The sequence below is a fragment of the Anolis carolinensis genome, chromosome 6 (genome assembly GCF_035594765.1).
Source record: "Anolis carolinensis isolate JA03-04 chromosome 6, rAnoCar3.1.pri, whole genome shotgun sequence".
NCBI lineage: Eukaryota > Metazoa > Chordata > Lepidosauria > Squamata > Dactyloidae > Anolis > Anolis carolinensis.
The window spans coordinates 71,871,116-71,895,024 of record NC_085846.1 but is presented as its reverse complement, the minus strand read 5'-3'; the positions used below and the strand labels follow the sequence as shown (position 1 = coordinate 71,895,024).

Here is a 23,909-nt window from a genome sequence, read left to right as displayed (position 1 = left end):
AGAGCAATTTTCAGGAAAGGATGGAGGGGTGAGCCATTACCACTGGGTTTATCCCCATATGCCACTGACCAGAAAGACCACATTTTTTTCTGTTAACAATTGTTACGTTTCTCCATTTCTCTGTCAGATTTCTTTTTCTGTCCTGCCTAACCAGACATGGGGCAACTCTTATTAATATATTCATTTTCAAGACAGAGGTATGGATAAGAAAGGCATGATTAAGGAAAAGACATACACAGCAAAAAAAGAAAAACCCAACAAAAAACAGTTCCTCAGATGGCTGACCAGCAGGTCAAGGAATAAGATAAATCAAATAAATTGGCCATCCAGATGAACACTGCCTAGTTTGTGTCTGAGGGAGTATAAAGTGGACTTAAGATTAACATTCCTTTTAACCTCCAGTAAAAGTGAGCCAAATGAATTAAAAGCAAGCAAAGTAAAGATAAAGTTTTGGTAGGAAAATACGTCTCCGTTAAAAGGTGTTGATAAAGATGATAAAGTGGTTTTAAAAGGATGGAAAAATCAGCATATGAGGCAAATGTTTATAAGAAAGGAAGAAATACCCATGAAATTGCCCGCTGGGGCCTCTTAACTGCTATTTTAAAACTCGGGAGCACAGAATGCCATGACCACAGAGAATAAGACTCTTAAGCTAAGTACCAGGCACCATTTTAAAAGGTCATATTTAGTGGGCAGAACAACATTGGAATGAAACTACACAGCAAAGGCAGGCTTGCCCCAGTGGCATCAGCTTAATAAAATACACACAAGGGAAAGGCTGAAGCAAGACCATTGCCAAATAAGCCAGTTGAGATCAGAAGCAAATATGAGCCAGAATATAATTCATGGCATGTTTGAGAAGTATGCTTAAAGATATGTTAAAGGTACCACCTATTAATGCTTTGATAGCTGTCCTTATTTCAGAAGCTATAGTTCCTCAAGAGTTTGACAAAAGAGCCACAGCCATAACATCTTCTTTAGCATTAAAAGTATTTATAGCATCATCCATGTTTTTGAGAGCTGCATTGACTCGACATCTTGGAAGCACATTAAAGGAGAATAAGAGTTTTGGAATATGTGGCAGATGCTGGACATGATTGTACAGTGTTCTCTGCAAGAAGTATTAATGATGTCACTGTGGGGGAAAAGTGTTTATGGCTTTGCCACTGGGAAACAGTTAAAAATGAAACAATTTAGCATTTGTATCTTTTCAAGGAGAATGGCTCAGAGAGGAAGCACTTGAGGTTTTATTGGAGAATACATATTTCAACAACAGTGAAACAGAACTAAACCCCAATATGGAAGATCAGGTTTGCCCATTAGACCACAACAAGGTAGAGTAGGTTTTACTCCCAGAAGATGTAGGCTGCAATATTGACAAAAGAGATACACCAATGGGAAGAGGAACATCAGATCCGAGGGTTTAAAGATAGCTAGCTACATCAGGACACAGAATAAGATTCAAAAGAATTTTTCTTCTCAAAGACAAAATACAAATATGTTCAGAAATACAACATCTATTAGATATGGGGAAAATTGTTCCAGAGACACAAATATGTTTGAGATCTATTCATACTTGTTCACTGTGCAAAAGGAGAAATTGCTCCCTTCATCCAGTATTGAATCTCACATATCTGATGGATGAAAGGCAGGATCTAAGATTTCCAGATTAGAACAGTCAATTTTAATTCAGGGCATTACTTTTCAGCCTTGCATCAGCTCCAAGGGTTTTTACGAAGGAGTTCTATTGAAAGTATATCTCAACAAGAAATACAGTAGAGTCACTTATCCAACAAACGGGCCAGCAGAACGTTGGATAAGCAAATATGTTGGATAATAAGGAGGGATTAAGGAGAAGCCTATTAAACATCAAATTAGGTTATGATTTTACAAATTAAGCACCAAAAATCATGTTATACAACAAATTTGACAGAAAAGTAGTTCAATATGCAGTAATGCTAAGTAGTAATTACTGTATTTACAAATTTAGCACCAAAATATCACAATGTATTGAAAACATTGACTACAAAAATGTGTTGGATAATCCAGAACGTTGGATAAGCGAGTGTTGGATAACTTAGACTCTACTGTATGTCTAATAATTAGGGGTGTGCACAACTCAAATAAAACGCCTGCTTCGTTTGTCTTAATGACATTTCTGCTACTGTTTTGATTCTAAAGCATTTTGAAAATACTGTACAACTTTTATCCATACCTGAACAACGTATTAATAAAAACAAACACAGAACAAAAATTGTCGAAGGATCTTCAAATTACAGTTCCAAACTTGGATAGTTTCCTAATAAATTATCCAGTCATTTGATCCAGCTGATGTAAATAATGCATCTGGGAGGACACACACATTCTGGCTGGGGTCTTCTATCCTTATCTGAAGAGGAGAAACTAAAATCTACCATCCAGTTTCATCGACTGTCGGATCTAATGTTACTGGCAAGAGTAACTTGGATTGATTATCTCTACATTTTAATTAGTAACATGGATATGGATACCAATTCCACCAATATTGAAGAAATAAACTCGGTGATTGAGAGACTGATTAACAATCAGTGACTAATTGTTAGTAACAGCCGATGCCAGTTTGAGAGGCTGGGGTGCACATTGCAATCATCTCACTGCTCATAGTGTATGGAGTTAGCAGACACAAAATTCAGCACAAATTACCTGGAGTGAAGTTGAAAATGGTCAGTTTGGAGTTGCTCGAGTTTGCAGATGTGCTTCAAAGAAGACGTGTGATTATTCAAATGGACAATATGACTGTTTTGGTGTGTGTGTCAAATATAGGAAGATTACACTTGATAACATTAATTTTGGAATCAACTTATTTCAACATGCAAAGAGAAACCTCAAGTTGTTAAAAGCAGTTTGAAAAGGAAAATGAATGTATGTGCAGATTAAGAAGAATCCAGAATAGACACTGAACAATGAAATGTTTGAGCAATTCAAAAGAAAGTTACCACCTTTTTTTATCTCTTTGTCAAAAATTTTTTAAAAGAAAATAAAAAAGATTTCTTTCAGTACGTGGAAGTCTAAATGCACAACTGTACTAACAGCAAATTGGCTGAAGGTATGCTTTCCCTCTGGTGCAGATTAAACAAGAGTGTCCTATCAAAAATGCGAGAATAAACACGTGATATTAACACTTTATTGGCCGAGACCATCTTTGTTTCCTGTCGCAATTGTCAATAGCACCTCCAATAAAGTTATGGACTTCCATATTCAGAGTGTGGTTTATCATCCGTCCTGCTTAGATAAACTTAAGTGCATGAACATCGAAAGAAGAGTGTTAGAGGATATGGACTACTCCAAGGAGGTAGTGGATGGTGTTATGGCCTTGAGGGGAGGCTCTGCACAGAAGCCATAATAAAACCTGAAAGACTTAAAGTGGTGTATCCATTCAATACATAGACATAAAACATGTATTGTAGTTTTTTACAGAAAGTTTTGCATAAAGAACTATATTGGAATACACTGAAGAGGCAGGTCTCTATCAACTATTACTTGTGGAGAAGGATCTATTTCAATATAAAGGATTTTTTTGAAAGGAGCAGTATAATCTTTTCCAACTGTCCACAGATTTCCATCATGGAACTTGAATTTGGTTTTGAAGATTAATCATGACTGCACTTGAACCTTTAAAAGAGGCATCTTTAAGAATGTTATCATTCAGAGTTTTTTCTCTTGTAGAAATTACATTGGCAAGATGAGTATCAAAGTTGGAGACTTTATTCATGCAGCCAAATCTCTGCATGTTTAAGGAAAATAGACTAGTTTTAAAGTCAGGTTCGATGTTTCTTCCAAAGTACTTAACTTTTAAGTTATCGGATGAATCTATTGACTTACCTCATTTTTGTCCAACTCCAAAGCAGTAATGGGAAAGGAAGTGGTACATGTTGGAGGTGAGGATTGATTTGAAATGAACAAATCACTTTCTTCATATAATCATAAGTCATTAGCCCAAAAAGCATCAAGAAATCTTATCGCAATGTGGGTAAAGGCATGTATTTTTGCATGTTATGATTTTGAGAAAAGACAGACTTAATAACGTATGGGCACATTCAACAAAATCCATATCAATTACAACTTCATCTCCAGTGTCGTCTTCGCGGCAAGGTATTTGTGAGGTGGTTGGATGGAAAGAACCTTGTACATTTATCAGACATTATAAGATGGACAAGTTTAGATTGACATAGGCTGCATTCAGCAGAATGGTGCTGCAATCCTTGTTATAGTATGTTAGTGTTTAATCCCTCCATTGTTATGATCTTGGGTAAGTCCTAATGGAAGTGGATCACTCCTCTGTGCCATCCTAAGAATGAGAGGATATACTTACCATGAAGATTCATTTTGTGATGGCAGGAGGAGTTATCCGTGCCTACTATCAGAATTTTAAGAAGAAATGTTATGCATTGTCTATGTTGTTTCATGATAACTAGATGAACAGTGCTTGGTAATGAACTGACAGAGAAGCAGTGATAAAGTTGTAACAAAAATAACATGATCCTGTCTTGTCATTTACACAGAGATAAACCCAGTAATAGAGAAATGAACCTTCACAAGTAAGTGCAACCTCTCATTTTGAGCAACTGAGTTGGAGTGGACTAATCAGTTTTAATAGGGGCAAGAACCAGTTAAAAGTGGTTGTCGCAGTCTAAAAAAGCCTTTGCCAAAAAAAAAGCCCTTTTAAAAATTGGCAGTTGTTGCTCCACTCCACCTCAAGCACCCAAATGTTGTAGTTCCCCCATGTTGCTAGATTCTACTCAGGCCCAAAAATGTATTTTCCCCTCCTCTGGTTCAGGCAAAGGAGGGAGGAAATGAGGTGATAATGCTTTTTGTTACTGCCTTCACATTGGGACCATATTCCAATGTTGATCTGTGTAGAACTCAATCCAGATGTTGTTGGGGTTTTCTTTGGGGGGGGGGGGGTTATTTTTTTCAAAGAGTTTAGGCTTCTACATGAGAGTATATTGTAGTGGCTCAAAGTCAAATAGATAACTTTTAACTATGCATCTGGCTGAGAACACTAAAGCTAAATCATAATACATTAGGACTTCAATAGCCTCATTGACCAATCCTATGACTAATCCTCCAAGAACTGTTGAGAAACTTCAGTTCTTTAAGCCTACAGGTATGGACCGCTGAAATCTCAGAAATTATGAGGCAGCATACAGTCCAGATCTGATCAGGGCTGTCTTCACTTTGTCCTCATCTCCTGCTCACGTTTCCCTAGAGATGTGCCTTACTATAAGCTCAGTTTGTACTTCATTGTTTTTCAGTCTTTTTTGTCCTAGGCCCTATATATTTGACCCAACTTTTACCTTTGTCCTGTATATCTGGAGGGTAGTAGTGCTGTTAGGAACAGGTTGTAATCCAGTACTAGGGATTGTCGATTAATAACAGTGCTTGATCTGAGAAAAGAACATTCTGCAAACTATCTATTCATTATATTCAAGCACCTTCCCAAGTCTTACTATGGCAAAATTTAACAAACAAGTTACAATACTAGCTACATCTTAGCAATCAGTGTATCCGAACTTTGGAAACAGTACTACATAGTTCTGAGCAATGGATCAGTAAAGAGCTAGACAGGCAAGCCATTTAGCAACCAATAAATGCAAATAAGATTTATTGAGTGTTTTCATATTGTGATTTTAATTCACAAATTATGAAAGGAAGGCTAATCAGAAGTGACTGCCAGAAAATTGGAACTTAACAAATAAGTATAAATTTGTTTATGAACAGTTCTATTTAAGAAAAAATTGCATAGGTCCTACAGCAGTGCACAGAGGTTAACTGGAATTATATCAAAATGTACATTATAATTCAAAGTGTATGGCATCTACACTCAAAGGAAATAACTGTAGGGGCAAGACAAACAAGAAATGACCTATAAATAAGGCATGTTACTTTTTCATCAAATCCCAGAATTTATATCGTAACTGAAATGTAAGGAGTGGGATGGAAAGGGTCTCCTGGCTTAATTCTTTGGAATCTCTTTTTGATTATTACTATTCCAAGCCTTGGGAAATAAACCCTGGAATAATTTCATTAATGGTAAACAACAAAAACATTTAGAAAGTAAGATGTTTTCCAGAACATGACTGATGTGTTATTTTTAACCATGCAGTGTGAAGTGATAATATAGAAAAAAATATTACTTCACAGTTGTGTATTTCAAATTTAGCTACATCCTGTTGCCCTGATAACCATTATCAAATCAGCAAAGGGAAATAAAACCTTGGCGTAGAGAAATTGTGAAAGAATGTAACTAGTTCTTTGGTGAATGAACAAAATATAGTGCTGAGAAATGACGCTTTCTCATTCAAATGACTGCATGTTGAAAGGATTTACTGAGTACTGGACTAACTTTAAAATACAAATTCATGCAAGCAATGCTAGTCAAATTTTGGTACTTTTCGTCAATTCATAAAACGTTGACAACAAGAGGCTTGTCTAAAAAACATTCCTTCTAAAAGATTTTGTATACTTTGGGGGGGTCTGCACTGTTATTTCATTTACACTGGAGTTTTAATATATTTAGGAAAAATTACTTTTATAATTACAATGGCTTTCAGTTGCTGAGACAAAGATGCAATAAATAAGCCAAAAACTGGGTTTGATTACTAGGTGTTCTGGTGTGTACTGATGCTCTTAACCTTGTAATACATTCCTTCCTAGAAATGCATGTGTATCGTCTGGACTATCATCTTAGATTTCTTCTGAAAAAATACTAAAAAGCTAGCATTATTTACAAAATGTAAAGTGAGTTCAAGAAGACAAGGCACAAAAACAATGGAGCGTTTATAACAATGTTTAAGGGGCACTGTAGAAATAAGTTTTAAGAGCTAAGCAGAAAACATTCTATGCTGACAAAAACTTAATATGTCATTAAGCAGCATGAACAGAAACTACAACTTCAGCCTAACTATGGATTTAGTCACCTTAATTTCAAAAAGTATCATTTTCATTGTAAATTTGCACATTTATTTCCCATTCTAAAATGATTTTGTAGTCCATTTCCTGGCAGAGTTCCTCATACATCATGCTCTCCTCTAGGAATAAATGGTTTAAATACACTGTTTAACTAGTGTCAACTCTTGAACCACTCAGCATTCACACTACATAGGAGGCCCCATCTGCACTGCCATATATTGCAGTTTCATAATGTGATTGAACTGCATTATATGAATCTACACTGCCAGATAATGCAATCCAATGAAATTAAACTGCATTATGAAATTGCATTATATGGCAGTGTAAATGGGGCCCTCGAATCTCAGTGTCTCGAAGCATCTAGGCTTCATCATGTATCTATTAAGATAGGAAATGTTGTGAATATAAGTGGCTGCTGAACACAACATTTGTCAGCCCAGTCCAGCAGCTAAAATATTACATATAATTCTTTGATAAGGAACACAGGGCTGGGTTTACTTTCCAGCTAACAGTATTGTTTTGAAAATGAAATTAGGGCTCAAAATTGACTATAAAATGCTATTACATAGTAGGTAAAAACATTCTCTTCCCCTACTGTCAGACTCAATACTTGCAGGGCATTTCTTTTCACACTACAAAAACTATGTGGAATTCTTCTCTCATAGGTTTCTAAAGCCCTTACTGATGCCAGGAGGCTAGTTCTTGGCAATTAAATATTTTGCCTGCTGTAGGACCAATAATTACGAAGCGAGACATAAGTTCTTTATTTACAGGCCACTCTCAAAGGAGCTAGTGAAGCCGATGGAATAGACAGAATTGCTTAGACTTTGAAAGAAGAATTAATGGTTTGGAAAGCATGGGATTCCAGAAGTCTGGAAAGTTATGTACTCGTCAAGAGAGGCAAATTCCCATGGGGCAAAATTGAGTACACAAAGCGTACAGTTACAAAGATAAAAGTAATGGATAAGTAACAAGATTGCTTAGACCCTACCTGTCTTCCTACAAGGAAATGAATGTTTGAATGCATTATACAAACAAACATGCTTCAGAGATGGAGAGAGTCGGAGAAAAGAATAGTTCTTCTGTCACATAAAGCAAGTCATTTTAATCACAAGTTTGACTGTAAGATGGTTGTCAGTGTCAAGTGTTTCTAAGTGCAAAACATTTTTGGCAATGTGAAAAATAGAAAACTTCAATAACAATAATATAAAAGTGATCATTACCAGTGTGAAGCCTGATCTCACAAGCAATGTGGTACACACTGACTTGAGTGCAAAAGATCAGCTCCTTAATTATTGTCTGTCTCTGTGTGTGTCAGACTTCGTTATACCAATACACATTAGGATGTGCATATCTAATATGTGCACATAAAATATATTCTAGAAACAGGGTATTTCAGCTGTTTTGGGCTGCATTATTTGGAATAAGCAGCTTTAATTTACAGCAACATTGAATCACACCTGAAATTTAAATAGTGCATCTTTTTAATGCCTTTAGAAAACAGGCTTCTTATGAGTCCAGGTGATTTTATCGAGTCTTCCAGAGGGGATCAAAGTATATCCACCCATCACCCTGTTTAAAAAAAAACAGAAACAGCACATCTCACTTTATTAAGAATTCATCAAAAGTATAACAAGCTTTATTATCATAATCTAGAAAATGACGAAGTAGCAGTCATTCCATGCTAACACAAAAATATCTCCTTTAACATTCACACATTGCTCAATCTAAAAAGCAGCATGCCATTTCAAAGCGGGGGCCTGCCACAGAGAACTTCTTAAGAAGTAGTTCTGCTGTTTGAATTTATAGTTCCCATACCAGCTTGCTATTACTACTAAATGCAAGTCTGCTTTGTAGAATCTCAGTAGCAGCATAAATTTTCTTGCTGAAATGGCTCTAAAAGGAACAGTGGGATTTGTATTCAGACTTATAAACGAGTGGTACAATGGAAGCTAAGGTAATCATTTTTTCAAAATGCAGGGTTTTTTAGATATGAGTAAGTTGATCCAGCTCAATTTATTTTATTTTTTATCCTGCCTTTCTTCTGATGTAGGGACTCACAGTGGCTATTTCTTCATTCGTATTCTGTTCATTGTCTAATTGGACGACACCGCTCAACATCCCACTTTACTCTAAATCAGGAGCAGGCAAGTTCTTAGGGGGTAAGGGACTTATGTCAGCCATTCCCCCCAAAAAAGAAAGAAATAATGGAAAGATTACTATTTGTATTTGTTTAAAGTTCTAGTTTCAAAATGCTGAGTTTTGCTATAAAGTGTGAGGGGCTTTTAGAAGAGAGAACCATGACCTCCGGAGTTGTCATTTTTTTAAAAAGCAAGGAAAATGTGTTTCTTTTCCTGCAGCCTCAGGATTATAAAAATGCATGCAAAACTACATGTGGCACACAGGGTACATGATTCCTCCCATGTTCTAAATATTCTGTCTGAATGCAAAGGCAATTCACCTGAATAGTGTGCAATACATATTGAACATCTTTTCATCTTAAGGTAAAGGTAAAGGCTTCCCCCTAACTTTAAGTCTAGTTGTGTCCAACTCTGGGGGTTGGTACTCATCTCCATCTCTAAGATGAAGAGCCAGTGTTGTCCATAGACGCCTCCAAGGTCATGTGGCCAGCATGACTGCACGGAGCACTGTTACCTTCCCCCCAGAGCTGTACCTACTGATCTAATCACATTTGTATGCTTTCGAACTGCTAGGTTGGCAGAAACTGGGATTAACAGCAGGAGCTCAACCCATTTCCTGGATTCGAACCGGCAACCTTTCTGTCAGCAAGTTCACCAGCTCAGTGGTTTGGTTTAATCCGCTGCACCACGGAGGGCTTTTCATTTTAGCATAACATTTAACCCTATTTCTATCTAAACCAGGCATGGGCAAACTTTGGTCCTCCAAGTGTTTTGGACTTCAACTCCCACAATTCGTAACAGCCTACTGGTTGTCAGGAATTCTATGAGTTGAAGTCCAAAACACCTGGAGGGCTGAAGTTTTCCTACAACTGATTTAAACAGTAGTTGAATCTGTTAGATAAAACTATTCAATGCAGAAGGCATCAGGAAAAAAGAGAAACATGCAATTCACCATGTTTATTACTTCAACTTTGTAGTTTACAGAACCCCGTAAGTCTTCCTATAATAAACATTAAAACACCATTTATCATGGCAACTAAACAAGCACCCATCTCACCCCACCCTTATTTAATAAGCATTTATCCTAACACAATCTCACCAGAAAGCAGCTTTCAATACATACCGTAGTTCTGATATTGCTAAATGCTGCATTTAATCCAAAGTCATAAAAAGATACATATATAGTATGAATATTATACCATTTTAATAATAAGCTTTCAAATCAACGATTTTTTTAAAAAATTAAATATATTTTAAGTGCTAGGGTTTGCCATGAGAAATGAAAATCCAAGCCTGCTCTTTACTGCCATTCTCCTTACCTCTTTGACAAAATATTTTGGCTTCCAGGGTGTATTGCTAGTGGCTCGCTGTCTCTCCTCTACTCGTTGTCTCTCCTCAAGGAAACGCTTATGGTCTGTAGCTAAATTAATGTTGCCTTCCTTCAAGGCATTGGTGACTTGTTGCCAGAGATGCCTGTGTAGCAAATCAAACCATACAATTATGTGGAGAAAGATTTACAAGCTCCTCGAGAACAAAAGAAGTAGATTGTACTGTATTGCTTTAGCCAAAGCTTTTTTTAAAAAAATGGAATAAACTTTATCAAACAAATTAAAAAGCATCGAAAGCCTAGAGTGATGGATTTCTGAGTCACTGCCCTATGCTCAGTATTCCAGATTTTAGACTTTAAATGTTGTGAAACTTCCTACTTAACAGTAAGATTTTAAGGAATGTATGGTGATCAAAATTTAATGTTACTAGTACACAAATATAGGAACTGATGTGACAGGAATTGATATACAGAACCACAGTATAGAGGAAACAGTTGCACCAAATTATCGTTTGTTGTTCCAAAACTAAATAAACTTTCTTCCGTTTATCCAATTTGCCTACTTGTCCCTTTATTCCTTTCCTATTTAGCTATCTGATACTATTTTAGTTTCTGTGTGTGTGTGTGTGTGTGTGTCAGGAGCTACCTGAGAAATTGCAAGTCACTTCTGGTGTGAGATAATTGGCCATCTGCAAGGATGTTGCCCAGGGGACGCTCAGATGTTTTATCATCCTGTGGGAGGCTTCTTTCATGTCCCCACATGGGAAGCTGTAGCTGACAGATGGGAGCTCACCCTGCTCCCTGGATTCGAACCGCTGACCTTTCAGTCAGTAGTCCTACCCTCACATGGGTATAACCCATTGCGCCACCGGGAGCTCCAGTTATTAGTTGAAAGGCCTATAAACTTTCAAAAGCAAGGTTTACTACTCGCACACAGTCTCTATTTGTATGTAAGCAAATATATGTTCCACGCTTTCCTAATCAGTGTGGAAAGATTGGGGGCAGAGTTGATATGGGGTGCATTCACAAAATGCAGGGCAAGTGTGTCTGGTCCTCAACTCTTGCCACAGTGCTAAGCCTGAACAAACTTGACTCTTCTTACAATGATATCAAATTCATAAGTAAACTAAGCTATCAAAAACCATGTTATTCATGTTTTATTTTAGCAGAAGCCAATGGGATTATTTTAGTCATGAATGCCTTGCCCACCTCATAATTGTTTTTTCTGAATCACAGTTCCCATGGGATGTACTCTCCATACCCCTGACCTAGAGTCTTAAAACAGTAATTTGTGACCCAATACCCTCTCATCAGCTGTTACTCCTGTTAAATGCATCTGAAGATGGTCGTTTCATGAAAAGAGTCTCACCTCGACTCAAATGGTCCTTGTTTTGCCGTTGGTCTGATCTTCTTACGAATTATGGGTAGCTTGGTGGTGTCAATTATTTTGGTTTCCCCGTTGCTGTAGGTAAATTCTAGTATGCCATTCCATTCTCCTTGTGCCTTACACACTATGGTGTTGGTTGAGTTATGCTTCACCTCTGCTGTAACCCTAGTCGAAGAGATAAAAAAGAGATTAGTACACAGATTATTGGACAAGGACTAAGATCCAGGCACAGTAGACAATTTTACCACAATGTAACTCAGAAAGGAAACTAAATAAAAACACTGTTTTCCTGCAAGAATGTATTTTTCTATTGTGATTATTATTTATTATTAAATTGGAGATATATTTTTGGAGTGGAGCATATTCTGGCCAAAGCTGTGCAATTTTTGCCTGTGTTTGCAGAAGCTCAACATTTTATTAAAAGCAAAATACAAGAAGTGCGTTTCCATGTACATGCAATGCCAATACTGTAAATTAAAGATTACACAAGATAGTCTGTATTTTTGTCCATTTGTCTTTAAATGGATGTCATATTTATTTAAAAGTTTTAATCTGCCAGGCTTTACCGACAGTATTTCATTTCTGCCCTTTTGCTCATTTCATGCTGCACATGAGACAGTACATTCCATGAAAAACATAGGTACGGGATCCTGTCCAGTTTTATTCATAATGCCTTGATGAAATCCACGTATTGCTGCTTCAATTCCACAGCTCTGGAAGTGCATCTTGCAAGCACTATGAAGTTCTACAGCACAATGCTTTCAAAACGTATTTAGATTGCATAATATTAGCTCACAGACAACTATAACAATGCAAACAGCAAATTAATGCTCTTCCTTGTAATTTAATAGAGCCATACAAGAAATATTTCTCTCATATATACTGAAGTAGTAAAATGGTACCTGTGCACTTTTCCCCCATAGAAAGGTTTGGTGTGGAACGTGACAACAGCCGAGTAGCCAGTCTGGGCACAATGAATGTTGACTTTCCCTCCAAGCTCCACCCATGGAATGGTAAGTATAGAGCGTGCATAGGCACAAGGCAGCGTGAACACATACTCCTCCCCATGTTCCATGACATGAAGAACTCCTGAAGAAGACGGCAGGGTGGAAACAGAAAAGCATTTTTAGCACAGGAAACTTGCTAATATGCATTCGAGAAGGAAGGTCACCTTAATAATATGGTATTAGAAAACAGTTGTGAATTTTTGACCCTTAGGGTAAATTGTATGCATTTTGTTTTCTTTCATAAGGGATGCAAAGACTGGTACAATGGTAATGTAAATTGACTGAACTTTACCAAGATGGCAGTTTTTCATGCATCCTTTTACCAAATCCTTGTAGTTTGGGATACTTGACTTTAAACCAGGCATGGGCAACCTTTGACCCTCCAGGTGATTTGGATATCAACTCCCCTAATTCCCAGCCAGCTTACCAGCTGTTAGGAATTGTGAGAGTTGAGGCCCAAAACACCTGGAGGACTGATGTTTGTCCATGCCTGCTTTAAACCCTCCATCAGTTCAATTGATCCAAACAGTTCTTAGTATCCAAATTGCAGTCAAAAGCACTTTCTTAAACTATGGATCTTGATACTAAATGGGGTCTTGGCTCAGTGCTGGGGTCACAAAAATTTACCAATAGTAAAAGGTTTCTGAACACCATCCCTTTACACAAATATGTTGGCAACAACATGTAGTGTTTACAATAGGTTCTGGAGAAAATACTTCAACCATAAAAAGGAAAAACAAACCTTGCAAATGCTAATTTATTTTCAGTATGCATTTAATTTTTATACCTATTTTATTTTATACAACCCTATAGCTGAGGTCATGTAAAAAATATTGGACCAAAAAAGGGTCACGAGTCAAAAATATTTAAGAAGCCCTGGTCTAATGAACCCACACAAGATCCAAGAAAGTTACATTACATTCCTCTTAAAAGAGGAGAGTATTGGTGGCTAGAAGTAAACTACATAACTTCCAGGATCCTCTCCTGTTGATATTTGATTTTAAAAAGTTACCTAGTTTGCAAAAGCTACACCTAAAAGGCTAGGTTCATACCATTGCAAGTAACTGTCAATGCACATAACATTTTTTCCTTCACCTAACATGTAGTAGTCCTTAAATAAAAAGGACTACTATAACTCAAGAGTTACATAGCGCTAACAGAATGAATTACACATTACTACTTTAGAGTGACATAGAAATAACAGAATGAATTTGATTTATATTAAAAAAATTGCAGACGGGCAGATTATTCTGTACTGCTGGAATCCTGTGATTCTGGCAATGAATAAAATACAAGTTTATGATGGTTCCAGTTTCTTTTTGACCTGTCTGAAATGTTTGTTGCTACTTATATGAAACAAAGCAAGTCCCCACCAATGCATGTTGTTATATGGAATCATGCAACTTTACATATACTGAACTAAAGACTAAAACAGCCATAGCCAACACAATTTATGAAAAGTTGTAGTTCAACATCTAAAAGCCACATAATCCCCACTGTTACATTATATAGACTGCACTACTTAATCCTGGGTTAGATCTTGGTCGGATCATGCTAAAACATGATCAACATAGATGGGACTTTTTCCATACTGTGTAATTAGATTCTCATTTATTTCAATGAGTCTGTTCTAAGTATAACAAAATTTAGATCCAACTCCATTGTTTCCTTCCCCCTTTGAGCTTATACGCTGAGTAGTACACACTGCAGATCACATTGCTGAAATAACTGGATATCATGCTATATCAATATAGTTATAGGTAAAGGTAAAGGTTTTCCCCTGACGTTAAGTCCAGTCGTGACCGACTCTGGCGGTTGGTGCTCATCTCCATTTCTAAACCGAAGAGCCGGCATTGTCCATAGACACCTCCAAGGTCATGTGGCCGGCATGACTGCATGGAGCGCCGTTACCTTCCCACCTATTGATCTACTCACATTTGCATGTTTTCGAACTGCTAGGATGGCAGGAGCTGGGGCTCACAGCGGGCGCTCATTCTGCTCCCGGGATTTGAACCTGGGACCTTTCAGTCTGCAAGTTCAGCAGCTCAACTGCGCCACCACTATATAACAATATAGTTATAGCTGATCTAAAAGCCAAGAATCAGGATGACCACTCTTTTTTTATTCTGTAGAGAGGGTACAGCACAACTGGAATATTCCAACAATTTTAGTGGTTTCTGAAAAAAAGGAGATGCCCATGCATCTTTAACGTTCGAATCACAAGGCGCCCATTAGGCCAGGATTCAGTCACAACAAACAGCGGCTACATTGATTTACAGAATAAAAATAACTAAAAGCTCATTGACATACCCAATCTTGTGACAAAGCTCTGTTCTCACATGTTGTCCATAGTTAGCAACTCTAGACAGCATTCAGTTTACCCTTCTAATTTACTTAATCATCTCTTCACAGAACATATCATAAAGACTACTGGGGATCTAAAACATAATGTTTTGAATCCATTTTTGAAATTAATCCTCACTAAGAAAAGATACAGCATTAACTTAAAACAGAACTAACAATGTGGTAGGTAGCAAAACAGGAAAAGAATGAGGTATAAAATAGAAATCTTTGGAAGAGCTGAGAAATGTGTAAGTAGCTTTTATACTAACCAGCACAAAGGACTGGGTGTGCATATTGCCCTTCTGCTACCAGGGAACAATCATCACAAAATTAAGTCCACAGCCACTGAAGCAATGAACCACAACTACAGTATCATTACTCTCCCCTTGAAGGTATGCACTCCAAATTGTACCACCCAACAGAAGAATCGTTTAAGATGTAAACAGATGTATTCCTGCTCTTACTAGAAACATTTTATCTGCCAGGGCATTTCTTTGCCTGCTGCTAAAAGAACGTCAAATGGTGTGGCTTCAGTGCACACCATTCATGCCCTGCAGCATACATGCTCCAATCCCAGCTTCCTCTTGGAAAGAGGCCCAATGAAGCACTTCCCTTCAATCTGAGCACTTCTTGGGTCAAACGAGGGCAGAGCAAGCGCTGATAGCAAACTGACTCTAGAACCAGCTTCACAGAGGAAATCCAGGGAAATCTGCTGCAGCTTAAGAGTGGGCACTTCCCCTAGGCCAAAAAGTATGTGTGTGGAGAAGTTATTTTAAAAATGAAGCAAATGCCACATCATGCCACATGATCCCACCCAACCCAGATCCCCAAATATACCAATTTAAGATCCTATCCCTATGATTCTTTGTAAAGCATGGAACCACAGCTTTTTAATTTGTAAAGGATAGAGAGCAAGGTAAATATGACTCCAAAAATATGCTTTTCCTGTTCTTATATGCTATTGTTTTATCTAATATTCTGATTTCAGTGCAACACTAATTAATTTATTTACTTTCATTTCATTCACATGCTGCTTTTCCCCCACATTGAGACCCAAGCCAGCTCCCAAAAAGCAAGGAATAAGTGATTTCAAATTGTATAATGAAACTGCTCTGTAGTTTGTGTCTTTCCTGCATGGAAGGGGGTTGGACTAGATGGCCTATGTGGTTTCTTCCAACTCTATTATTCTATAATTATATAAAGGTTGTGACAGTCCAATCCCCTATGCTATTACCCTGCCAACGGAGGATGAAGAGCAATGTGTTGTTTCCCTTGCTTCAGAACCAGGATTTCCTTTGAACACTCTCCAGAAAATTAAACAGTGATGCCTTCAAACTGTAAGCAACACAGTATCCATAGCAAAAAGCATTCTCCAGTCAGAGCAAAATCTTTCAGTTTGCCAGGTAAAGCAAGGGACAGAGCTTACACCTCTTTAATGGTTGTGTAGAACAGGACATTTCAGGTGACAAGCAACATCTTCTGAAATTTCTAGGGCCATCCTGAAGAATGCCTGCACTAAAATTATTAATAATTTTTGCATTCTGTAACATCCAGGACCAAAAGCAGTTGCATATCAACCCATACCTACAGACTGATAACCAAAATAATTCACATCACAAACAGTACTAGAACCACACAACAACAACTAAAAAAAAAACCTACAACAGATTTGAGGCCAATATTCAGGGCACATGTTTTATCATTCCTGCTTGGAAGGACAATGTGACTCAATGTTATGGCTCCTTCTATAGCAACATTAATTTTAGTAGCAAATGAAGTTATGTTTGACTTGTTACACGTATCAAAATGAACCCCACTACAAATTGTTTTAGGAAACTGGATTCCTTATCTTTCATCACCCATGTCTTTCCCCTTCTCCTTGTGTCCAATCCCATTCTGAAGGACAGTTATACAGTATACTTCAACAGCATAATACAAAATCTCTGTTTCATTACCAATACCTCTTTTGCTTTTCTATTATGCTTTTATTAGTTAATTATATCCTATTTCAAGTGCATGCTGAACATGTACTTATTAAAATAAAAATAAAAATTAACACAGCACATCCATTTAGAAAACTGTCTCTTTACCAAAGCAAATTACTGCTAGGCAACCAAAGCAATTTCTTCTTTTTTTTACCACCTCCTTAATTGTTTGAATGCTTTCCCTTAATCCAGTGGTTCTCAATCTGCGGGTCCCCAGATGTTTTGGTCTTCAACTCCCAGAAATCCTAACAGCTGGTAAACTGACTGGGATTTCTGGGAATTGTAGGCCAAAACACCTGGGGACCCACAGGTTGAGAACCACTGCCTTAATTCTTTATATAATAAGGAGCATTTTCACTATCTTTTTTTGGTGTCTGGAACCTGAAGAGTAAGTAGATCACTGCTGCCACAATATAGTTTGTCTGCAGGGTGTGTTGATCTTTTTTTTCTCCTCTTAAAGACTTACTAAAATGTTTGATATGCAAGCATGTTACAAAATATCTTATCTATGTGCCATGTCTTACCTTCACCTACCATAGAAACACCTACTGACATCCCCATGAACTTGCTTTTAGTCCATACATGAACATTTGCACACATCTTCTTCTCCTTGCACTCGCAGTAAAAGGAAGATACTGGTGGGTGATGAGATACTTGTTCAGCTACAAATCTCAGTTTATAGCATTCGGATGAAGCCGGACCCTTAGGTCCTGGAGAGGCACTGGTAGTTCTGAACGATTTCACTTTGTCTTTAGGCACATCCCAAGAGCAATGAAAAGTTTCCCCAATAATTGGGTTATAGGGCTTCTTGGCAACTGCTCCTTTTCTACCTTCGTGAAAAGCTGTTAGGTAATATTCCACAAAGGAAATTATTCTCTCCTCCGGCGTTGCTCCAGATGAAATCGACAGAAGCATATCTGGATGGGCCACGAAGTTGGCATACATCTCCAAGAGCGACCTCTTCTCTAAAATAAATGTTGGAAGGACTACCTATATTGAATGAAGTTTTTTTGAAGGGAGAAAAAAACGAAAATACATTTTTAAATACTTTTATCAAGAAGACTCAATGGTTAAGTTAAAAAAAATGAAAATTTCCCGCAGCACTTCTAGAAACCATCCTCTCAGGATACAAAGTGTTACTAATGTTGGCAACACACAATGCTTTAGTCAATCGTACAAGCCATTCTTCAGAGTCCTTAATGGCCCTGCAAATAAAAAGCTCCTACTATTCATGCTGCCTGGGTCTTTTCATTGTCCTGCTCTACTAAGCTACTAAGTAAACCATTTGTTCAGTGACAGTACTCATTGTTTACCAAAGTGGCACATCATTTGGTTTAAAGTTAATTGAGTTCTTTTAGAATTTTGCCAACTTTGGCAGCTGGTAGGCTGGATAGGGCACAAAGAAATCTGTTTCTTGGCCCCAGCAATATTACAACACATTAACCTAAGAGTGACTGATATTATGTTCATAGCTGCACTTAAACTGAGTTGTGGAAACACAGAATTTCACATCTATTTTCTACCTTTTTGTGTTTGTGCTTCAGCCATGCCTAAGAACATGTGGCCCATATACTGGTAAAGTCCTTATTACTTTCCAAACTATGCATGAAAGTGTCTGCTGTTATTCATGAATCTGTTTCAATAGTCAATTCACCTTATGCACTCTCATGCAAGGTTTGCCTTCTCTGATGTCGCAGGCATTGCTCAATTATGTTCAAGGCACTGCTGGCTTTTCAGAAGGATAATATCTAAAACTATCTAGGTAATTCCAAAAGTGAAATAACCCAAACAACGGTGGAATTGTGTGGCTTCCAAGCTGTTTGGCAGCTGCTATAGGTCTCCTAGCTTTTTCCCCTTACACCAGTGGTTCTCAACTTGTGAGTCCCCAGGTGTTTTAGCCTACAATTCCTGGGAAATCCCAGCCAGTTTACCAGCTGTTAGGATTTCTGGGAGTTGAAGGCCAAAACATCTGGGGACCTACAGGTTGAGAACCGCTACTTTACACTGTTTTTCATTGCCCCAAGGGGCATCATCTATTGCCACTCTGCTTTGCTTGGCTTTTCTTTCCCTACAAACACACACCAACATTGTCTCTTCTTTGGTCTTCTTTTCCAAACCAACATTTTGCCCATTCTGGGTGGTTTGCCAGTCAATAAAGTTCATGTATACACTTTCCAGCTCCCCCACTTATTAGCTCTGGCCTCTTCTGCCTCCAAACCCTGCAGGGGTCTTTGTGAGAGAGGGAAACAGCTGAGTAAATAGATATTTGTGCTTTAGAGGCCTGATGGATACCACTGCTGCTAGAATTCTGAAGACAAGTAAAATCATGGCTGTTTGCAAAAGCTTCTGGGGCATGATTGATCTCATTTGAAATTGTGACTAGTTTGAAATTGTTCAACTACTTTCAATCTGTCCTGTTTTAAGTGCTCTAGTCTATTCTTAGTAATCCAATATGCTTTGGTCTTTATGTTATTCTTATTGTTTTTAGCTGTTTCACAATTACTTTTATTTCATGCTAAACTGAGAGCGCCTTGGATTCATCGCCATCATTTATTTGTTTATTAATTTATATTATTAATCCATGTACATGGTGCTTTACAAGTTAGACAACCAAAAAAACAGTGACTACAGCCAAAGGCATATAATCTGAAGTATATAGGTACATATACATATGCACACATGGAGGGAAGGAAAAAATTATAAAATACAAAACTATATAATATCATTGTAAAATTATCCAGATAAAATGCAAGAAATATAATATAATGTGAAGCAAACTGACCAATACATGTAATCTACATATAAAAGTTTATAGAATAATATCAATCTGAAATTCCAAAGGATTTAGGGGGAAAAATGTTTGTAATAGAGATTTTTTAAAAACAAGGGAAAGAGCAGTCTGAAAATGTTCTGAGACACAATCCCAAGAGATATGTAGCAGCGAGTAAAATGGACAAAGCTGAGCCAAAGAAGGGAACACCTTTGGCTATGTGAAAAGTCTAGAATTCTTAGAATGTAGATCTCAAGCAGATTGATAAAAAAAAATGAGGCCTGAAGGATAAAAGGGAGCTACGTTATGCAGGGCTTTGAAAATCAAAATAAGAAGCTGATACTGAAACCTACAAGGAATAGGTAACCAGTGAAGAGATATCAAAACTGGGGTAACATGATATGAGGTCGGATAAAATTACCATATTTTAATTAACTTAAGGAACAGCAAAACTGCAAGCAAATACAGCTCTCCAGCCACTTTTGAACATGAACCCCATTGTTCCTCACCATTAGCTATGCTGGTTAGAGCTAATAGGAGTTATAGTCCAACAACATCTGGAGACCACTATCAAGAGATCAGTAATCAGCATTTGCATAGAGAAAAGCGGAAGATGCTGCTTTGGCACACAGCATATGTGCTTACATAATTAGTAAGTCCTGAAGAAAAAATATAATTAACCTTTCTTCAGAATTGCCCTATGACCAACTCTGTATCCAAGTTTCAATTTCAAATGTAATAAGGAAAAGGCCTTGAGAGAGCTGGCAAGAGCATCTGGGTTTCATTAAAGAGAGATTAGATACAAGCAACAAATGATAAAAATGATCCCTCTTGTGTAATAGCCAAATGCTGTATCTTTGACAGCAGCAGCAAGGTAGACTTTGTAGTACTTTCAGGAGCAAAATAAGGACAAGTCAGAAAAACATATGCTACATCTTTCAAATGTAATTGCTTTCTCAAAAAGAAAGCAAGGTAAGACATTTTTTTAAGTGTGAAAAGAATGATTTACAAATTCAGTTTCTTCACATTTTATGTGAAGTGGCTTGACGTGGTAAATAGGAACATAGCTATACTTTGAATTTCACACACCTCACAATTTTGCTGTGCAATCTTGGCTCAAAATTGCATTTAGAAGTATGGATGTTCAGATGAAATAAATGTATTGTTATATTCTACCAAATATTTACATAGTTTTGAAAAATCACACATTAATGTTGAAACAAGTATAGTAATAGACACAGCAGGAACTTACGTGGATTGGAAAAATACTCATCTGACTCTAAAATTCATTCCAATTTTTTTTTTTTAAAAAATGATTACAACCCCAAACATACTTACTAGAAAGCAAGTCCCACTCAACATAAGATTTTATTTCTGAGTAAACATGCAACAGTTTGGACTGTGAATCTTAGTGCTTGGGGAAGACACTATGATGCATGAAGCCAGCTTTAAAATTCCAGGATAGATTTAAATCGAAGTACAAGATGATGGTTAGTATGCAGATGGAGGACACACCTAACAACAACAGAAGACTGATCTTTTCATGTCAGTAGAGAAGGTCTTTTCCCTTGGCTGGTGTCTGGGGGGATAACCTAATTCAGGCCATTTAACTTGAAATAACAAAAGGAATCTTGAGTTAAATGTGGAAAAGAAACAGGAATGTCAACACCCTGTTTTAAGAAGGCATTCCTTATGAAAAGTGTTGTCCTGTGTTGCAGCAGATCTCACTTTCATGCAATGTAAGGAGATGTACATTGAGATATGTAACAAACCAATTCCCCCAAATTGATTTAGTTTGACCTGAAAACCAACCATCTGAAAGGAGTGTGCAAGAATATGTAAGCCTTGCAGGATGAAATTCCAGTCCTCTCTAGTCCAGTATGGTTTTCTCACAGTGGTCAAACAGGTGCCAATAGGACAGTGGTTCTCAACCTGTGGGTCCCCAGATGTTTTGGCCTTCAGCTCCCAGGAATCCTAACAGCTGATAAACTGGCTGGGATTCCTGGGAGTTGCAGACCAAAACACCTGGGGACCCACAGGTTGAGAACCACTGCTTTAGGAAGTTTGGAAACAAAAAAAAAAAAATGAATGCAATGGGACCCTACCAATCATACTCCCCAGCATCTGACCTACAGGGGCACACCATTTCTGAAACAGAGGAAGTATAGATTCATTATGATTAGTAGTTCCTCCATCCTCTGTGAAAGCCAGAGGTCAGAAGAAGAGAAACAACTCAACTATCAACCAAATGTAAAAGAAAGAGGCCTTTTCAGCAGCATCAAAAACCTGTTAAGTCCCACGGTCCCTTTAAGGAAGCAACTATATCAAAAAGTCAGCTCTCTATAAGAACAACAAAACTGGCTTCTGCATATGAGGCTTCCAGCAGTGGACTCTACAGTTTGATCCAACTGAATGCAGGGGTCCTTAATTGATTGCATAGCATTTCTAAATATGTCTAGAAAGGTTAGTTAGAGACATCAAATGAATCCAAATTGATCCAAGTACAGATGTATAAAGAGCATGGAATTTAGCTTTAGATCTTGAAAAATCTGAACTAAATTCTCATCCCCACTGCTATAAAAGAAAATACAGTAGAGTCTCGCTTATCCAACGTAAACGGGCCGGCAGGATGTTGGATAAGTGAATATGTTGGATAATAAGGAGAGATTAAGGAAAAGCCTATTAAACATCAAATTAGGTTATGATTTTACAAATTAAGCACCAAAACATCATGTTATACAACAAATTTGACAGAAAAAGTAGTTCAATGCTCAGTAATGCTATGTAGTAATTACTGTATTTACGAATTTAACACCAAAATATCATGATTTATTGAAAACATTGACTACAAAAATGTGTTGGATAATCCAGAACGTTGGATAAGCGAGTGTTGGATAAGTGAGACTCTACTGTATTTCAGTTACTTTAGTTAGCCAAAAGAAAAAAATGTATGAGAAACTTTAAGCCTAACAGCCTTGTTCCAATAGCATAAGTACTCTAACCGAAACACTTTCCATAATATTGTCTAACATGAAAATAAAATTTTAATAGTATTCTATTCCAACATTGCCAATAAAATAAATCTGCAGGTAAAATACACTTTTCAGCAATGCTTTTAAATGGTCCTTTCTATGTCTCTCCACAAGGTCAGGCCTAGAAATCATTTTCCTTTCATGCATTATTCAGGAAAGCACTCAGAACATCGCTGTATGAGTTTACTACACCAATCAAAATCAATCGTTTTCTGACCTTCCTGTGTGGAAAATGACACAGGCTCAAAATAACATCCCAGTAGGAGACCTATTTTGCAGTGCTCCTGCTGTGTCTCACACACTAAACACTAACCTCACTGCTCTCTATTCATTATAACAATACTGTCATGAACAATGTTTCCCACATAGTATAATCATCCATATAGGCATCTACTCGGCTGGGGTATTGTGCCCTTTGGAAAGTATGTTTTAAAAGATAAGCAAACACAAAAGCATGGATTTTGAAAGAGAAATTTTCCTCCTTAACCTAGCATATATTGAGTCTTTCATGACAATAATTCATACAGGAAACAGCAGCAATTAAGATTGACCATTCCCACTTCATGCTCTTTCCCTCATGCAAGAATGACTCAAAGGGAAGACTGTCTCCCAGATCAAGCTTCTAGCATTTGCTAGTTGGCTATGAGACAAACCTGCATGTTCATTTTCATCTGGAATAAAGTGAATTTTGCCCACTACTTCTAAACCTCAACAGCATTTGATGAATCTTTGCACACTGGGCATGGAGGAGGTTTAGAAGTAGAAAAAAGAAAATCTAGTTCAGAACATAAAGAAATCTTAATGGAAATCAACGATGAGCCTGAAAAATGGAAGCTTTTGCCTCCAAATAGGTTTTTCTACCTAGCTTTACTGCAAGATATATATTCACATATTTTGCAAGTGATGGATTAAGTGCTAGAGCAGTGGTTCCGAACCTGTGGTCCATGGAGCACCAGTGGCCCCCAA

General features: G+C 37.4%; 1 protein-coding gene across 3 annotated transcripts in view; it reads right to left on the bottom strand.

The window, feature by feature from the left end:
* Window positions 1–1,224: 1,224 nt before the first annotated feature.
* The window catches only part of osbpl10 (oxysterol binding protein like 10), a 93,521-nt gene continuing 70,836 nt past the window's right edge, over window positions 1,225–23,909 (bottom strand). For 2 of the 3 annotated variants that reach the window (XM_008121409.3, XM_062957479.1), the window contains 5 exons: window positions 17,666–18,131; window positions 12,709–12,895; window positions 11,789–11,971; window positions 10,412–10,565; window positions 1,225–8,523 (listed from right to left, as the gene is read on the bottom strand). In XM_008121409.3, coding sequence (XP_008119616.2) covers window positions 8,479–8,523; window positions 10,412–10,565; window positions 11,789–11,971; window positions 12,709–12,895; window positions 17,666–18,131 — 1,035 coding nt within the window. In that variant the 3' untranslated portion in view covers window positions 1,225–8,478. Of the gene's footprint in view, window positions 8,524–10,411; window positions 10,566–11,788; window positions 11,972–12,708; window positions 12,896–17,665; window positions 18,132–23,909 lie in introns of those variants that run through there. The other variant, XM_062957480.1, reaches the window with a different exon arrangement.